This window comes from Salmo salar, chromosome 22 (assembly GCF_965601325.2).
Source record: "Salmo salar chromosome 22, fSalSal1, whole genome shotgun sequence".
Classification (NCBI taxonomy): Eukaryota; Metazoa; Chordata; class Actinopteri; order Salmoniformes; family Salmonidae; genus Salmo; species Salmo salar.
The window spans coordinates 45608444-45623390 of record NC_138312.1 but is presented as its reverse complement, the minus strand read 5'-3'; the positions used below and the strand labels follow the sequence as shown (position 1 = coordinate 45623390).

At 43.4% G+C, this 14947-nt stretch overlaps 1 protein-coding gene and 2 pseudogenes across 2 annotated transcripts; 1 reads left to right on the top strand and 2 right to left on the bottom strand.

Annotated features, from left to right (window-relative positions):
* Positions 1-339: 339 nt before the first annotated feature.
* Positions 340-1662, top strand: LOC145862630 (endonuclease domain-containing 1 protein-like; annotated as a pseudogene).
* Positions 1663-2077: 415 nt separating this feature from the next.
* Positions 2078-12949, bottom strand: ube2r2 (ubiquitin-conjugating enzyme E2R 2). 2 transcript variants are annotated; one of them, XM_014167445.3, is made up of 6 exons: positions 12335-12949; positions 11479-11668; positions 9189-9275; positions 8991-9088; positions 7984-8118; positions 2078-5478 (listed from the first exon to the last, which is right to left on the bottom strand). In XM_014167445.3, the coding sequence occupies exons 2-6, from the start codon at positions 11653-11655 to the stop codon at positions 5187-5189; spliced, it is 789 nt and encodes a 262-aa protein (XP_014022920.3). In that variant the 5' UTR covers positions 11656-11668; positions 12335-12949; the 3' UTR covers positions 2078-5186.
* LOC123729738 (uncharacterized) lies at positions 4571-4731 on the bottom strand (annotated as a pseudogene).
* Positions 12950-14947: the final 1998 nt, after the last annotated feature.

Here is a 14947-nt window from a genome sequence, read left to right as displayed (position 1 = left end):
ATTCGTAACATATTGTACGTTTTGCAAATTTGTAACATAAAAAGGAATGTGTGATGGACATCCACAAATTAATACACGCCATTCAAAGCAAAACATATACTAAATGGAGTGTCTCGACTTTACGTACAGAATAATACAAAATTCTTTGAGACCAGGATGGTGAAGAATATCGCATGGGGCTTTCCCTTATTCGCCTGATGCAAATTAATCAAAACTTCCTCCAGCCTTGCGATCTCAAGGATCCTGTTGAAAACCTATTTAAAGCAGCCAGTCAAGACTCAGCTCTACTCTACAAACTGGTATCAGCATCTGAACTTTTACCTCAGTGGAATAGTCTTCATGCAGGTGATGATGATGAGGGTGTTTATGCCAACGCATCTCTCTGCTCTTCTCTCTCTCCCTCCTGTGATCTCTCATGTGGTGGAGAGGTTCAGTGACGTTTCAGTGTGTCAGGGATTCTTCATGGAGGAGACGACTCCAAATATCTCAGGTATTTTGGATGATGGGAACGTCCAGGACCAGAACCGCTTCATGCCGATTTGACAGTTGTACAAGAACAACTACAGGTATGCAACCCTCTACGACACAAAAAAACAGATCCCTGTGTTCTCAGCCTACACCTTCACTGGTGCTACTAAAGGCAGACCAAATGTAACACGGATGATAGAACCCCAGCTTGAAGGGGGAAACGAGACAATGAGTCTTGAGTCAAAATGTGTAAATTACACACATCAGGCTGTGAACAAGGACTATAGGAACTCACTGAACACAACAGGGGTGAACAGAGGTCACCTGTTCCCAAATTTGCACGCGTCTGACAATGATACCAAGATTTCACCCTGACCAACAGTGTTGCTCAGGTAGAGTCCTCCAACAGTGGGAGCTGGTGTCGTATGGAGTGCAAAGTCAGACAAAGGCTTTTGGATAACTGCAATAACAATAAGACAAAAGGCTTTGTGGTGACCGGAGCGGTGCCCAGTAATGGCACTGTGAACTACACTCTGAACAGAGTGAACATCCCGTCTCTCCTGTGAACAGCCTACTGTTGTTTCAACAGCAAGGTGGGACAGACTGGACAGTGGATGGCCAAAGCACACTGGAGTCTGAATGAAAGGGAGGAACCCCCAAAAAAAGACTTGCCCCCGAAAACCCTGGCAGAGCTGCATAACATGCTGAACTCATTCTACCCAGGAGGTGTCTGGCTGTTTCCAGAGCACTGTCCGAGAGATTTTACGTCTGAGGACAGCAGACTTAAAAACCTTGAAGATTGTGAGTGTCTCTCCGCCTCCCCCTCTCCAACCACTACCAGCATTGTTACTACTGCTCACTCTTGCGGAGATCTGGGGTTCAAAGGTCCTGCCCTTTGTGGGTCCTGGTGATGTGGTGCGCATTGTAAGCATGGGGACCACATTTGACCTGTGCTTGAGTTAAGTTGATCAACCTCATTCAGAAAATATTTCAATATTTTATTTAACACCAAGAAGACCATCATCCAACTTTGTCTATGCAAAGGAATTTGGTTTTAAATGTATATTTTTTGGGGGGGGTCTAAATGTATATTCCGATACACCAACACCAGTGAAATGTTTTCTTGGGATTGAGTAGTCAACATGCGTTGACTCACTTGATCTATCATTGCAATGCCATTTTTTAAATGACACAAATTGTATCACTACATTATGAATATATATTAAAGTAATAAATCTAAAAAAAATTGAATGTGCAGTTTTGTGTGGTAAATCCAGTGAGAAACGTGGGTGTTTGGATACTTCCAAGATGAGGATATCTTAATTAACTTGTTCCAACCTGTTCATCTCAGATCAGCGTTTACCATGTAGTGGAACCCCTGCGTTCACCTATACAATTGTGTTGGATCAGATATTATAGTTCAAGGAAGAAATATGCACTTGAAAACTAGTTAAACTTCCTGCTTTTCAAAATGATTTGTTCTCCCATTTCTTAAAGTATGTCAAAGTACAGCAGCTGCCTTCTAAGAAACAGAAATTAGTTCAATACCAACTGGCACCATTGACAACAGATAACACTTATTTGAAGACATTCCAGACAATTCTGTCAATTCAACATTTTTAGAATATAAATTTAATAAGTGACATTTGCATCCTCACAACACAATAGGAAGAGGAAATTAAATGAAAAACTACAAAACAAAGGAGGACTGCATCGTCCATATCACTGGCTGTGGAAACAGTGAAGTAGTTTGTCCAAACGTGACCATTTTCAGCCAGAGGGAAAAGCTCCTCAAAACACTGGTACACACACTTCGCAATAGAGAGATTCTGACAGCCTAGCATGTGGTCCTTCTAAATGAGTGTCATTTTGACCTAGTAAATGCTGTTCCAACTGCCTGCTCCTCAACACGCAGAAGGCAAAGGTCAGTGAGAATAAGAACGCTGGGTCTCCACACTCAATGGCTTCCTTCCTAGTGGAAATGTATCCATTCCTTTCACCGATCAGTGATCACGAAGAAAAAGGGGGTGAAGAGAGGAAGCCATTTAAAGAGTATTGAGACATGGTTCGCCACGGTCGTTGACATCATATCCCTGAACGTCCAGTGGCTGAGGAGAAGAACAATCCATTTGTGATCCATCAGTCAACAATTTTTTAGACTTGAAGCCAGCCCCAGTGAGGGCGTCAGTTCAACAGAGCAAGGGAGGAGAAAAGTTTTCATTTTGATTCTGTTAGTCTTCCTCAGACTGATTAGTCAAGTCTCTCCCTTATAGTTGTTAAAAACAGGACAAATTTCACACATATCCATAACTGACTGATGGTCGTAGTGTTACTGGAAGTGGTCATGAAACATTTCCTTGGCATAGAATCCAGGCCAGCACCTCCTTGTGAGTGCGAGGTGTAACAGGTTCTGTGTTCCATTGAACGGGGTAATGGTAAAACACACGCGCACGGAAACATGAAAAGTGCAGGCCTAATGAGCACAGATGATAGATTGACTTGTCTGTGATGTCACCTCACTTACACATCCCAAGTATTTGCAGCAGAGTTCCAAGAAGCATCATTTTTTCCCACCCAAAAAATGCAATTGTGCTCCATGTGTAACTCTGAATCACCAATGCAGCATGTGCTCAGTCACAAATTAGAAAAATCTACTTTCCTGGCTGATACATGTTGTTGATGACTAAATGTGCTCTTTTAGCTATATATGTGCTAACTAACATAAACAATGGCTAATGCCTTTTGGCATGTGTAAATAGTTGATTAAAATACAGAATACCACTTATTCAATTTCACTTTCCATTTTGACCACCTGACTGGCTCGCATAGAATTCCAGGAGTTTGCGCCAATTCCAAGAAAGCATATCAAGAACGCGACAAGGAGCCTGGTCTGGTTTAGTTTTGTGAAGCATGGCCAACGGAACAGGGCAACACAGAAATAACAAAGAGAAGGAAACCCTGAATGGAGGTTGGAGGGGAAAAAGGTAAGAGACATGGGGATCGATAGTGTTGTTGGAGATTTGAAGTTCCCTCTGTAAACACACAACCACAAAATAAAAAAAGAATCTAAACAATACCAAGCTCAAGCTGAGGAGCAGTTTGAGTGAGCCCTCTCCAGGGATGTAGTAGTAAAGACATAAGGTGGGTAAACGCTGAATGAGTGCCAACAACACTTTTCACAACATATAGAGGTGCGTAGACGGCGTTAAGGTGCGTTTATCCTCCACTACATCCCTGGTTCTCTCCCACTGAGAGTCTATGGAGGCCCTGAGGTTTGGAGGCAGGGAAAGGATGGATGGAAAGAGTGAAGGAGGATGTAACACTCCTGTGGTTCTGTGTCCGAGACGGCACATCCTCTCAGTACCCCATAAAGGCTCATAGTCATAACGTTTTGCTACGGAAAACAAAAATGTGCATTTCTTACTGGACAGTTGTTAAAAACAGGACAAATTTCACACATATCCATAACTGACTGATGGTCGTAGTGTTACTGGAAGTGGTCATGAAACATTTCCTTGGCATAGAATCCAGGCCAGCACCTCCTTGTGAGTGCGAGGTGTAACAGGTTCTGTGTTCCATTGAACGGGGTAATGGTAAAACACCCCCCCAGTTCTACAGGGATCAGAGTTCAGAGGTGAAACAGGAGGTGTGGGTGAAGGTGGGGTCGGTCAGGGCAGAGTTTGTGTTGTGTCTGTAGGTTAAAGTTGATCGCCTTAAGAGTGAACAAACAGAACGACTGAGGCTGGCTGGCTGACAAAGCAGTGAGGGTGATAAGACAGACAGAAAGAGGGAAACATTGACAGAGCAAGACAGCATGCCAGACAAAACCGAGATTCAGCCATCCAGACAGTGAGACAGAGAAAGCGCGAGACAGCCAGACGTACAACACAAAATGAAAGATTACCATGGTATGAAGGGGCCAAGAGGGGACCAAGTTCAGTGAGTTTGGCTTGAAAATTAAAGATTTAAGCCCAGAACAATCTTCTAGCAAATACATCTAGTGACATGACAAAATGCACAGTTGTTGGACATAAACAAAAGCAACCGCACCCAATGCTGTAAAGCAGCACGAACACCACATTTCATTTAGCAGCATCTTTCTTGTGTGTGCTCCATTACCACAGGCACTGCAATACCGGGTGGTTCCGTAGATCAGACAGATTAAGCCCATTTTCCATCTCCCCGTTCTAAAATTTTGTTCAGATTTTAAACTGACAAGAACAGATACTACACTTGATCTTAGCCTAAAGGCAGAGATTATCTGCACATTTTGCAACAAACTAGCTCCCCTGGGGTTTGGATGTTTGTTTGTGTTTATGTTCAACAACTATCTTCTTTCTATCAAGCTATCAGACCAGGGAGGCAGGCTTTGACTATATGACCATTGAGTAAGGAAACCAAAAACATGCGTTAAAGTCACATTTCAAAAGGAGAAATTAAAACATTTCTGACTCCATCTGTGCTAAAAATATAATTTTAACTACACAAATTATATTCGCTGAGATATTCAATATTTTTCATTGTTGTACGCGCCTTTAATTGGAATCCACTCAAATTGAGGAGTCCTATTTGTCCAGTTATTATTTGACTATCAATGCACCAGATGACGTACATGTGTTTATCTTAGGGGATGTTCTAAGCTTAACAGGATCAGAAGGGAGGCTAGGATTGGACGTAGCAGGGTGTAAGGCGTCAATTTAGGGTGTCCATCATCACCATCAAGAGTCCTCGTTCCCAGAATCCTCCTGGTCATCGTCATAGCAGCAAGTAGAGACGCCTCCTCCTTCACTTGTCCCACCTGCCTCTCCTCCTGACTCCATGTCATTATCTTCCTCCTCTTCATCCTCTTCTTCCTCCTCCTCCATGTCATCGTCGTAGAGGTCGTCGTAGAGTAGGTCTGAGCTGCTGTCCTGGGAGGGAACCCGGGTCTGGACGCAGTACTCTGCCAGCGTGGTGGGTACCTTGACACCGTCGCGCTCCGCCTCCGCCACCGTGGACACCACCTGCTTCCTGTGGGAGGGGAAGAGAAGTCATAAAGGTCTCACTCACTGTGTGTGTGTGTGTGTGTGTGTGTGGTAGGGCTGTCCCCGGCAAAACAAAATCTTGGTCAACCGAGAGTCATCCTGTTCTTTCGACCAATCGATTGGTCAAAATGTTTAAACTTATAGACAGACGACACACCCTGTGTTTGAATAAAACCAACTACATACGCACTGAGTTTGTCTGATGTTTTAAGCACACTGTTTGATTAAATAATTAAAACACAAATGGCTCAAGAAAGCGTCCAATGGTCACACTGTGTTAAAAAAATGTTTTACAGTGAGAGCCTGTGTGACTGACACAAGTTGTCTCACTCTCCTCCCTACTGCAGCAAAAAGGCACCACAGCACAGCAAGTGTGTATTGCGCTGTCTGTGCTGAAACATCATTACAGCCATTTTGTTTATTACTTGTTTAACTGAAAAGTTATATTACCGAAATCCCTAATTTGTTTATAAACAACATGCCCTAAACCCTTGCTCTCTTTACATGCAACATGTAAGCATCGCATGCATGTGACCAATAGGGCCTGACCTATAGCCTATCATAATCACATCAATAAATTGGTTATTATAAACTCCGAACACAGTAACACGTGAAAGCAAAATGGATGCGGAGGATGTGAAAAAGAACACCAAAACAGGCGAATGTTTACTGGTTGCTCAGGAGGGAAAGGAGAAATCAGATCTGTGGAAAACATTTGACTTAGTTGTGGAAAATACTAAAGCTCAAGCATTGCATGAGTATTATGAGTGCCAAACAGATGCTGTTAGATTACAATATTATTACTTATTCTGACCATTTGGAACAGTGGGGCAGCAGGTAGCCTAGTGGTTAAAGTGTTGGGCCAGTAACCGAAAGGTTGCTGGATCGAATCCCCGAGCTGACAAGGTACAAATCTGTCATTCTGCCCCTGAACAAGGCAGTTAACACTCTGTTCCCCGGTAGGCCGTCATTGTAAATAAGAATGTTCTTAACTGACTTGCCGAGTTAAATAAATAACTTCTTTTTTTTTTTTAAACACAAAATAAAGTGTACCAGAGAGAGTAAAAAAATTAATATAGCCTTTATTACAGCATACTAATTATTCAAAGCTCCCTTTATTTAATTTCAAAACTAAAATGCTTGATTGCATTTCAAAACATGAATGTCTCATATGCTGTGTGATGACATGAACAAATTAATAATTGATTCACCGATACAGTAGCCTATATTTTGAATTATAGGCCTAAGTTACGGTATTAAGACTAAACAGGATGCACTCTTAGGCCTACAGCTCGATGGTGGTTATACAAGGCTGCTATACTAAGCCTACTAATGATAATGACATTACTTATTATAATGATAATCATAATAATTGTAATAATAATGAGATCAAGAAAAAGGAGAGTATAGGAGCGAGACCTGCGTGCGTATTATGTGTGACAAATAGGTGCTGTTAAATTACAATATTTTTCTGCTTGTTTGGAACAGTGTAAACATTAAATAAATAAGTAATACCAGTCTGTTCTAACAAAAACAAATTGTAAAGCCGAATCTGAAATTGCTTTATGTGATATTTTGCATGAGGCTTGGTGCTCACGGAATAAGTAGGCTATTAAACGGGGCGGCAGGTAGCCTAGTGATTAGAGCATTGAACTAGTAACCGAAAGGTTGCAAGCTCGAATCCCCGAGCTGACAAGGTAAAAATCTGTGGTTCTGCCCCTGAACAAGGCAGTTAACTCACTGTTCCCTGGTAGGCCATCATTGTAAATGAGAATTTGTTCTTAACTGAACTTAACTGACTTGCCTAGTTAAATAAAAAGGTTAAAAAAAATATACAAAAATATTTAAAAAACACTCAGGCAACAGAAGCAGGATCTGTCTTACTTATGTAGACACACTGTATATGGATGATTTATAAAGTCAGGTTATTGATTATAGACCTAATTAAGTTGTGGTTTCTTTCCTCAATTTTCTTAGACAATTAGGCTGAGGAAAAGGCTGTTTCCTTGTCTCTGCTGCTGCAGCTGCCTTCGCTGCATTGTTCTCAATCCCAATATGATGGTTAACTTTGTTATTATGCACGTAGCAACATAGGGAAAGGCGCCAATTCTACAGGGAACTGAAGATTATGTTTCAGAACAGCAGACAGCGACCGTATCCAACGCGGGAGAAAGGGCACTTGTTATAAAATAATATTTGATTTATTAGTGTTGCACCAACATTTTTACATAATATAACCATATATAATTTCCATATCACGTCTTAGAGTGATGGACTGTGCCATCCCCCACAGCCTCCACAATGGGTTAATCCACTGAGACAGGCGTCTTGTGCACTACGAAATAAAAAAATATTGGTCGACCAACAGCCTATCGACCAAACAATCGACCAGTAGACTAAATGGGGTCAGCCCTAGTGTGTGGGTAAGCCAACTTGTTTGTTGTGAAAAGGGTACTCAATGGTTGGGTTAGTGTGCGTATGTTCTTCCTACCTGATAATCTCTGCGTACTCCTTGTCCTTGCCCTTGCTGTCCCTCCACTTGCGGAACATAACTGAGGCATCCACGTTGGCCGGGGAGAAGGTGTTGGGCTCATTCAGCAGAGAGATCACACTCAGCAAAATGGTCCTGTACACACACACACACACACGTGTCACTAATAGGACTTTATGTCCTCTAAAACATACCCATTACCTGAACATTACCTTATAGTGTATAGTTTACCTTAGCTTACCTTCTAAGTAATGTGGCCTTCATTTCCTTAAGTGGGTGAGTTATCTGACCTGACTTCCTCTGTGAGAGCAGTGTTACCTCACCATCCCCCAGTGTTGCTCCATTAGATGCTACTTCCTCTCTGGGTGGTTGGTTAAACACACACTCAAAACATTCAACCTGCCCCGGGGGTTGAGGAATTGTCCCACCAACTGCCATGTGTCTTTGACACTTTTACAGCTGTTAGGGACTGTGTCTATTCCTAAGCTCTGCATTTTAAACATTTGACATATTTGACCAGTTATGATGACACATCATAATGTATTTTTGTTTCCCCCAAGTATCCGGTAAGTTGTGAAGTCAATGGCTCTTTCTGCCGATGTAATCCAGTGTCACTTGAATCAACTTATATTGTAAATGTTGATTGTCTTTTTGTGGAAAACTGCTAAAAATTGGTAAAAGTCAAATCGCCGAATACAACTGGTGTAGACTTTAGCGTGAAATGCTTGCTTACGAGTCCTTCCCGATGCAGAGTTTAAAAAAAAAAATGGAGCTATACACAGGCAGCATCAATGAAGTGAGCTAGACTAACCTACATCAAATACATCTAATAAATCATTTCAAATATGTAAACACACTTTGGTTTTATAGCTTGACCCGCATGCAAGGTGGGGGGACTTTTTACTTTTAAGACTATTCCATTGGTTCTGTTGTTCCATTGAGCTAAACTAAGCAAACCTCAAATATTTATATATGTGTTGAACCAGGTTTGGAGCTAGGTGAGGTACCTGACATTCTGAGTGGGGTTCCACCTCTCTGAGGGGAGCTCCCCGCTCTGGGGGTCGTCGACGGGAGGGTGAAGGATGGAGATACACACGTCGCCGTTCTGTTGGAACACGACCTGTCAACTTCTGGATGGAGAAAACTCTTCAAATATGTTTGAATTCATATACATTGGGAATACATTAACTGGGCTTAACTCTTACCTCATAGATGTTGGGATGCCACATCTTTGTTAAAAAACGGAAGGTCGGAGGGGAGTAGGGGTAGTCAATGGGGAACTTGATGTGAGACTGATAGAGAGACACAGAAATTGCCATCAGCTTCAAACATTTAATCGAATTGACAGCCAAATAACTCTGACAATTACAGTTAGATACAATTCGGCATGAGAATGATCCTGGTTTGTAGGTCATTTTAGTGTGAATGAGTTACTGGGTGCCACGTGTGTGTGTGTTTGTGCCTGCATGTGTACATGTACAGAACTATGTGCATGCACGTGTGCGACTAAATGTACTTCTCTATCGCTACCTCCCACCTGTCTATATGAATTGTGCCAATTCAGCAAAATCCAATCACACACAGAGCTTGTTATATGTGCAAAATTCCAGGCCTGTGCCATCATCACACTACCATAGCCATTCAATTTGACACATATATACTGCCTCTCTCCACTGTGTGTAATCCACTGTATAAATGAATCCACTATCAAAATGAAACCAAAGAGAAGTGTGAGAACATTCTGTCCAGCTGCCCCAGCCCTTTGGGGAGCATTGCTCTGCTTCCAGATAGCATTCGCACCATTTCGAAACATGCCCCGTGCAGACATGTTGAGGTCAGTGTGAACTTTACCTTTGACACTCTTCACTATGCTCCCCTTCTGGATCAGTTCCCTCTACGGCGCCTATATTTTAAAATTCTAAACAGAGCACCTATAACAGGTGCAAACAGTATCTTACTTGTTATAGGCATACCTCTGCCTCAACCACTAGCTGAAAACCTAGTCTACAAATCCAGAAAAGGTTGGAATGTGATGACATTTAATGATTGTAAACTGGATTTATGGTTGAGAAGGCATCATATAAAAGCATATTTTTGATATGTTAAGACAGTTTTTTTATCTGGTCCGATAGCCAGACAAAAACGTGGTTGCCCAAAAACATTACAACCAGTATACAACCTGACCATGAAATCACTCACAAAATATGTTATAATGATCATTGCATCTATGTCAATGCAATCAGTTTTGCCTTCATGGAAGAGTTTGCATGCCCTGGGCTGGATGTGAACTCTCACCAAATGGATATGCTAATGTGGAGGACTAGCCACACTGAATAAGTTATACAGGGAAAAAGGAGAAGAGCCTCATCATGCCCTTCTCTCTCTACCTCTATGCTGAGATGCCATTTATATCCGTCCACAGCTAAAAATAGGAGTCTGGAGCATAACGATCACACTGCAAGGGGGAAAGAGGCCGGGTAGAAAGGGGGGGAAAGAGGCCGGGTAGGAAGGGGGGGGGGGAAAGAGGCCGGGTAGGAAGGGGGGGGAAAGAGGCCGGGTAGGAAGGGGGGGAAAGAGACCGGGTAGGAAGGGGGGGGGGAAAGAGACCGGGTAGGAAGGGGGGGGGAGAAAGAGACCGGGTAGGAAGGGGGGGGGAGAAAGAGACCGGGTAGGAAGGGGGGGGGAGAAAGAGACCGGGTAGGAAGGGGGGGGGGGAAAGAGACCGGGTAGGAAGGGGGGGGGGAAAGAGACCGGGTAGGAAGGGGGGGGGAAAGAGACCGGGTAGGAAGGGGGGGGGAAAGAGACCGGGTAGGAAGGGGGGGGGAAAGAGACCGGGTAGAAAGGGGGGGGGGGGGGAAGAGACCGGGTAGAAAGGGGGGGGGGGGAAAGAGACCGGGTAGAAAGGGGGGGGGGGGAAAGAGACCGGGTAGCAAGGGGGGGGGGAAAGAGACCGGGTAGGAAGGGGGGGGAAAGAGACCGGGTAGGAAGGGGGGGGAAAGAGACCGGGTAGGAAGGGGGGGAAGAGACCGGGTAGGAAGGGGGGGGGAAGAGACCGGGTAGAAAGGGGGGGGAAGAGACCGGGTAGGAAGGGAGGGAAGAGACCGGGTAGGAAGGGAGGGAAGAGACCGGGTAGGAAGGGAGGGAAGAGACCGGGTAGGAAGGGAGGGAAGAGACCGGGTAGGAAGGGAGGGAAGAGACCGGGTAGGAAGGGAGGGAAGAGACCGGGTAGGAAGGGAGGGAAGAGACCGGGTAGGAAGGGGGGGGGGAAAGAGACCGGGTAGGAAGGGGGGGGAAAGAGACCGGGTAGGAAGGGGGGGGAAAGAGACCGGGTAGGAAAGGAGAGCGTGGGAGAATGGAAGACTGAAATAGTGACAGGGAGTGAGAAAGGAGGGAGAACCACCTGAACACGTCATACACACGCACAAACATGCTACACAACGTGTTGAGCATCCAATGAATGACCCTCCCTTCCCCATCCCTCCACAGTTGCCTCACCTTAAAGTAGCCTCCCTCGTACAGTGTGTTAGGGGGGCCAAAGATGGCCACCTCCCAGTTATAAAGGTCTGACTCCTCCACCAGGCCGATGCGGAAGCCCTCCACCGGCTGATCCTGCAGGGACTTGAGTTCCATCATCAGGGCCTTCTGGGAGCTGGGCGTCGAATGGTGGGCCATGGCTATCCCACTTCTGACACCAGTCGGCACATAAAGAGAGGGAGAGTGGGAAATTAGGGGAAATGGAGAGAGGAGAAAGGGATGTTAAGGTAACTTTAAAAAGTGTACAACACTCAAATTTCAGAATTTCCTCTTTGTGGGTTGGCTAATTTAATTACGTTTTAATCATGGCACAACCCAATCAAACAATGCCAAGTTCAGGTGTTAGTCGGAACTAGGAAACGTCAGACTTGCTCTGTGGTTGTAGCTATACACGTGCCGCGTTCAACCAGTTAGCAAGTCAGAAATGTTCCTGGTTCAGACAAGCAAATCAACGCGGCACAAAAACTGGGCCTTGTTGGCTTACTGGCTACAATAAATACATAGGCCTGTAACAATATTATACATGCATATAAGGGAGGCAGTTAAGCTGGAAACTCCCGGAACCTAATGAGCAATATCAACAAACAATAGTTTAACTTCGAAAAGATTTGAGTTAGGCTATTAAGTAAAAGTTGCATGACGTTTGAGTACTGAGAGGGCAATGACGAGACTAGCAAACGGCAACATCATATGTAATCATTAGTTACGAACTCAAAGCAGGACAAGCTCTGTATTCGTGTAGCAAAGCCTGGCGCTGACTGCAACGATTAGGCCTTTGACAACTCAAACGGATTCAAGTTAATGACACACGAATTACCTCTATCCACTCAGCGTTTGTACTATATTGTACCGTTTCAATGGGATAAAGCAAGACGTTTCTTTTGTAGCTAACTGCTGAAGCATACACAGTCAAATCAATGGCACATATCAAGTTGTTGACAGTGTTCTATCAAGCTAGGCGACAGGAACACAGTGAAACAATGTTGTCCTCGCGTGGTATTTTTCTTCTTTGTGCCACTCTTTGAACTAACGTTAGCACACTATTTTAGCCATTATTGGGTCCAAAACTCTAGCGACGATTTGCTCTCGCTGACATTTACCCAGTCTCGCCTGGTTAACGTTAGCCCCCGTTTGGACAGGCAGTCGCTCAGCTGACTCCCTGCTTGTTTGTTTATCTGCTCTTTTCTGGCAGCTCGAACTTCTCCACACGTCAGCTCAACCCCCACCAAGTAACTTGAAAAAAGAAACAGCCTTCTCTCTCCACAACATTTCCTCCACCGCCCGTTCGAGAGGTCTGTAATTTATCGAGCTAACTTTCGTGGAAAAGGCAGTCCGTCGAAGCTTTGCACTTACGAACTACACTGAATTTGATCGATTTCTATTTTCACCCTATCGATGCTTCCGGCTATCATTGCGCGTGTCTGTCTCTCCACGACGTACTTGCGTAGATAGACTCACGTCCGACATGCGCGGTCCTCTCAGAGGTGCACATTTTTTCTTGTCTCGTCGGTTTTGTAACGCAATGACAGTTTACATAATTGAACGTAATTTAGGCCTATAGTTTTTCCTCATGTATAATTTACAGATAGAGTTGAGACTATGGACTGTCAATAGTGACATCAAAATATGGTGAATTGGAACCCATGCACAGATTCTAATCTAGGGCAGGGTTACGCACACTTGGTCCTGGGGGCCTCCCCTGGGTGTACGTTTTGGTTTTTGCCCTAGAACTACACAGCTGATTCAAGTAACCAACTCATTATCAAGGTTTGATTATTTGAATCAGCTGTGTAGTGCCTGGGCCAACACCAAAACGTGCACCCAGGGGGCCCCAGGACCGTGTTTGGGAAACCCTGATCTAGGGTATAAAACCCTCAATGGTAATTGGTCTGTGTAGGCCTACTCATTGTCAAACTAATACCATTAAAGCAAAAACAAGTTAGTCACTCTAGAACATGTTAGAATGCTTACGCTAGTCTTGTCACCAACGAGAGGTGTGTGCATGATTCTCTTTGGTGTGCCGGGGAGAGCATTATTGAATCCAAGAGATGGTGCATGCTAGACCCTGCAGAAAGTATTCATACCCCTTGATTCATTACACATTTTGTTGTTACAGCCTGAAAAATTGATTAAATCGTTTTTTCCTCACCCATCTACACACAACAACGTGAAAACATGTTTTTAGAAATGTTTGCAAATTTATTGAAAATTAAATACAGAAATATAGAATTTACATAAGTATTCATGCCCCTGAGTCAATACTTTGTAGAAGCACCTTTAGGCAGCAATTACATCTGTGAGTCTTTCTGAGTCTGTAAGAGCTTTCCACACCTGGATTGTGCAACATTTCCCTTGTTATTTTCAACATTCTTCAAGCTCTGTCAAATTGGTTGTTGATCATTGCTAGACAAGCATTTTCAGGTCTTCCCACAGATTTTCAAGTAGATTTAAGTCAAAACTCGGGAACATTCACTGTCTTTTCGGTAGGCAACTCCAGTGAAGATTTGGCCTTGTGTTTTAGGTTATTGTCCTGCTGAAAAGTTCATTAATCTCCCAGTGTCTGGTGGAAAGCAGACTGAACCAGGTTTTCCTCTAGGATTTTGCCTGTGCTTAGCTCCATTCCATTTATTTTTTATCCTGAACAGCTCCCCAGTCCTTAACGATTACAAGCATACCCATAACATGATGCAGCCACCACTATGCTTGAAAATATGGAGAGTGGTACTCAGTAATGTGTTGGATTGTATTTGCCCCAAACATAACACTTTGTATTCAGGACAAAAAGTTAATTGCTTTGCGACAATTTTTGCAGTATTACTTCAGTGCCTTGTTTCAAACAGGATGCATGTTTTGAAATATTCGTATTATGTACAAGCTTCCTTCTTTTCACTCTGTCAATTAGGTTAGTATTGTGGAGTAACTACAATGTTGTTCATCCATCCTCAGTCACAGCCATTAAACTCTGTAACGGTTTCAGTCACCATTGGTCTTATGATGAAATCCTTACCGTCAACTGAGTTAGGAAGGACACATGTATCTTTGTAGTGACTGGGTGTATTGATACACCATCCAAAGTGTAATTAATAACTTCACCATGCTCAAAGGGATATTCAATGTCTGCTTTATTGTTTATTTTTACCCATCTACCAATAGGTGCCCTTCTTTGCGAGGCATTGGAAAACCTCACTGGTGTTTGTGGTTGAGTTTGTGTTTGAAATTCACAGCTCGACTGAGGGACCTTACAGATAATAGTGTTTTTTTCCAAATCAAATCAAATGTTATTTGTCACATGCGCCAAATACAACAGGTGAAATGCTTACTTACAAGCCTTTAACCAACAATGCAAGAAAAATACGTGTTGACTAAAAAATAGATGAGTAAAATGTAATTTTTTTAAATAAAGATTTATTTAAAGAGCAGCAGTAAAATA

Excerpts from the sequence above, each read along its gene's own strand:
- ube2r2 (XM_014167445.3), bottom strand. The coding sequence starts at position 11,655 with ATGGCCCACCATTCGACGCCCAGCTCCCAGAAGGCCCTGATGATGGAA. Across the intron at positions 9,276-11,478 it reads ACGAGGGAGGCTACTTTAAG|TCTCACATCAAGTTCCCCAT; the intron begins GTGAGGCAACTG and ends TCTCTCTATCAG. Across the intron at positions 8,119-8,990 it reads AACCCCACTCAGAATGTCAG|GACCATTTTGCTGAGTGTGA; the intron begins GTACCTCACCTA and ends GTGTGTGTACAG.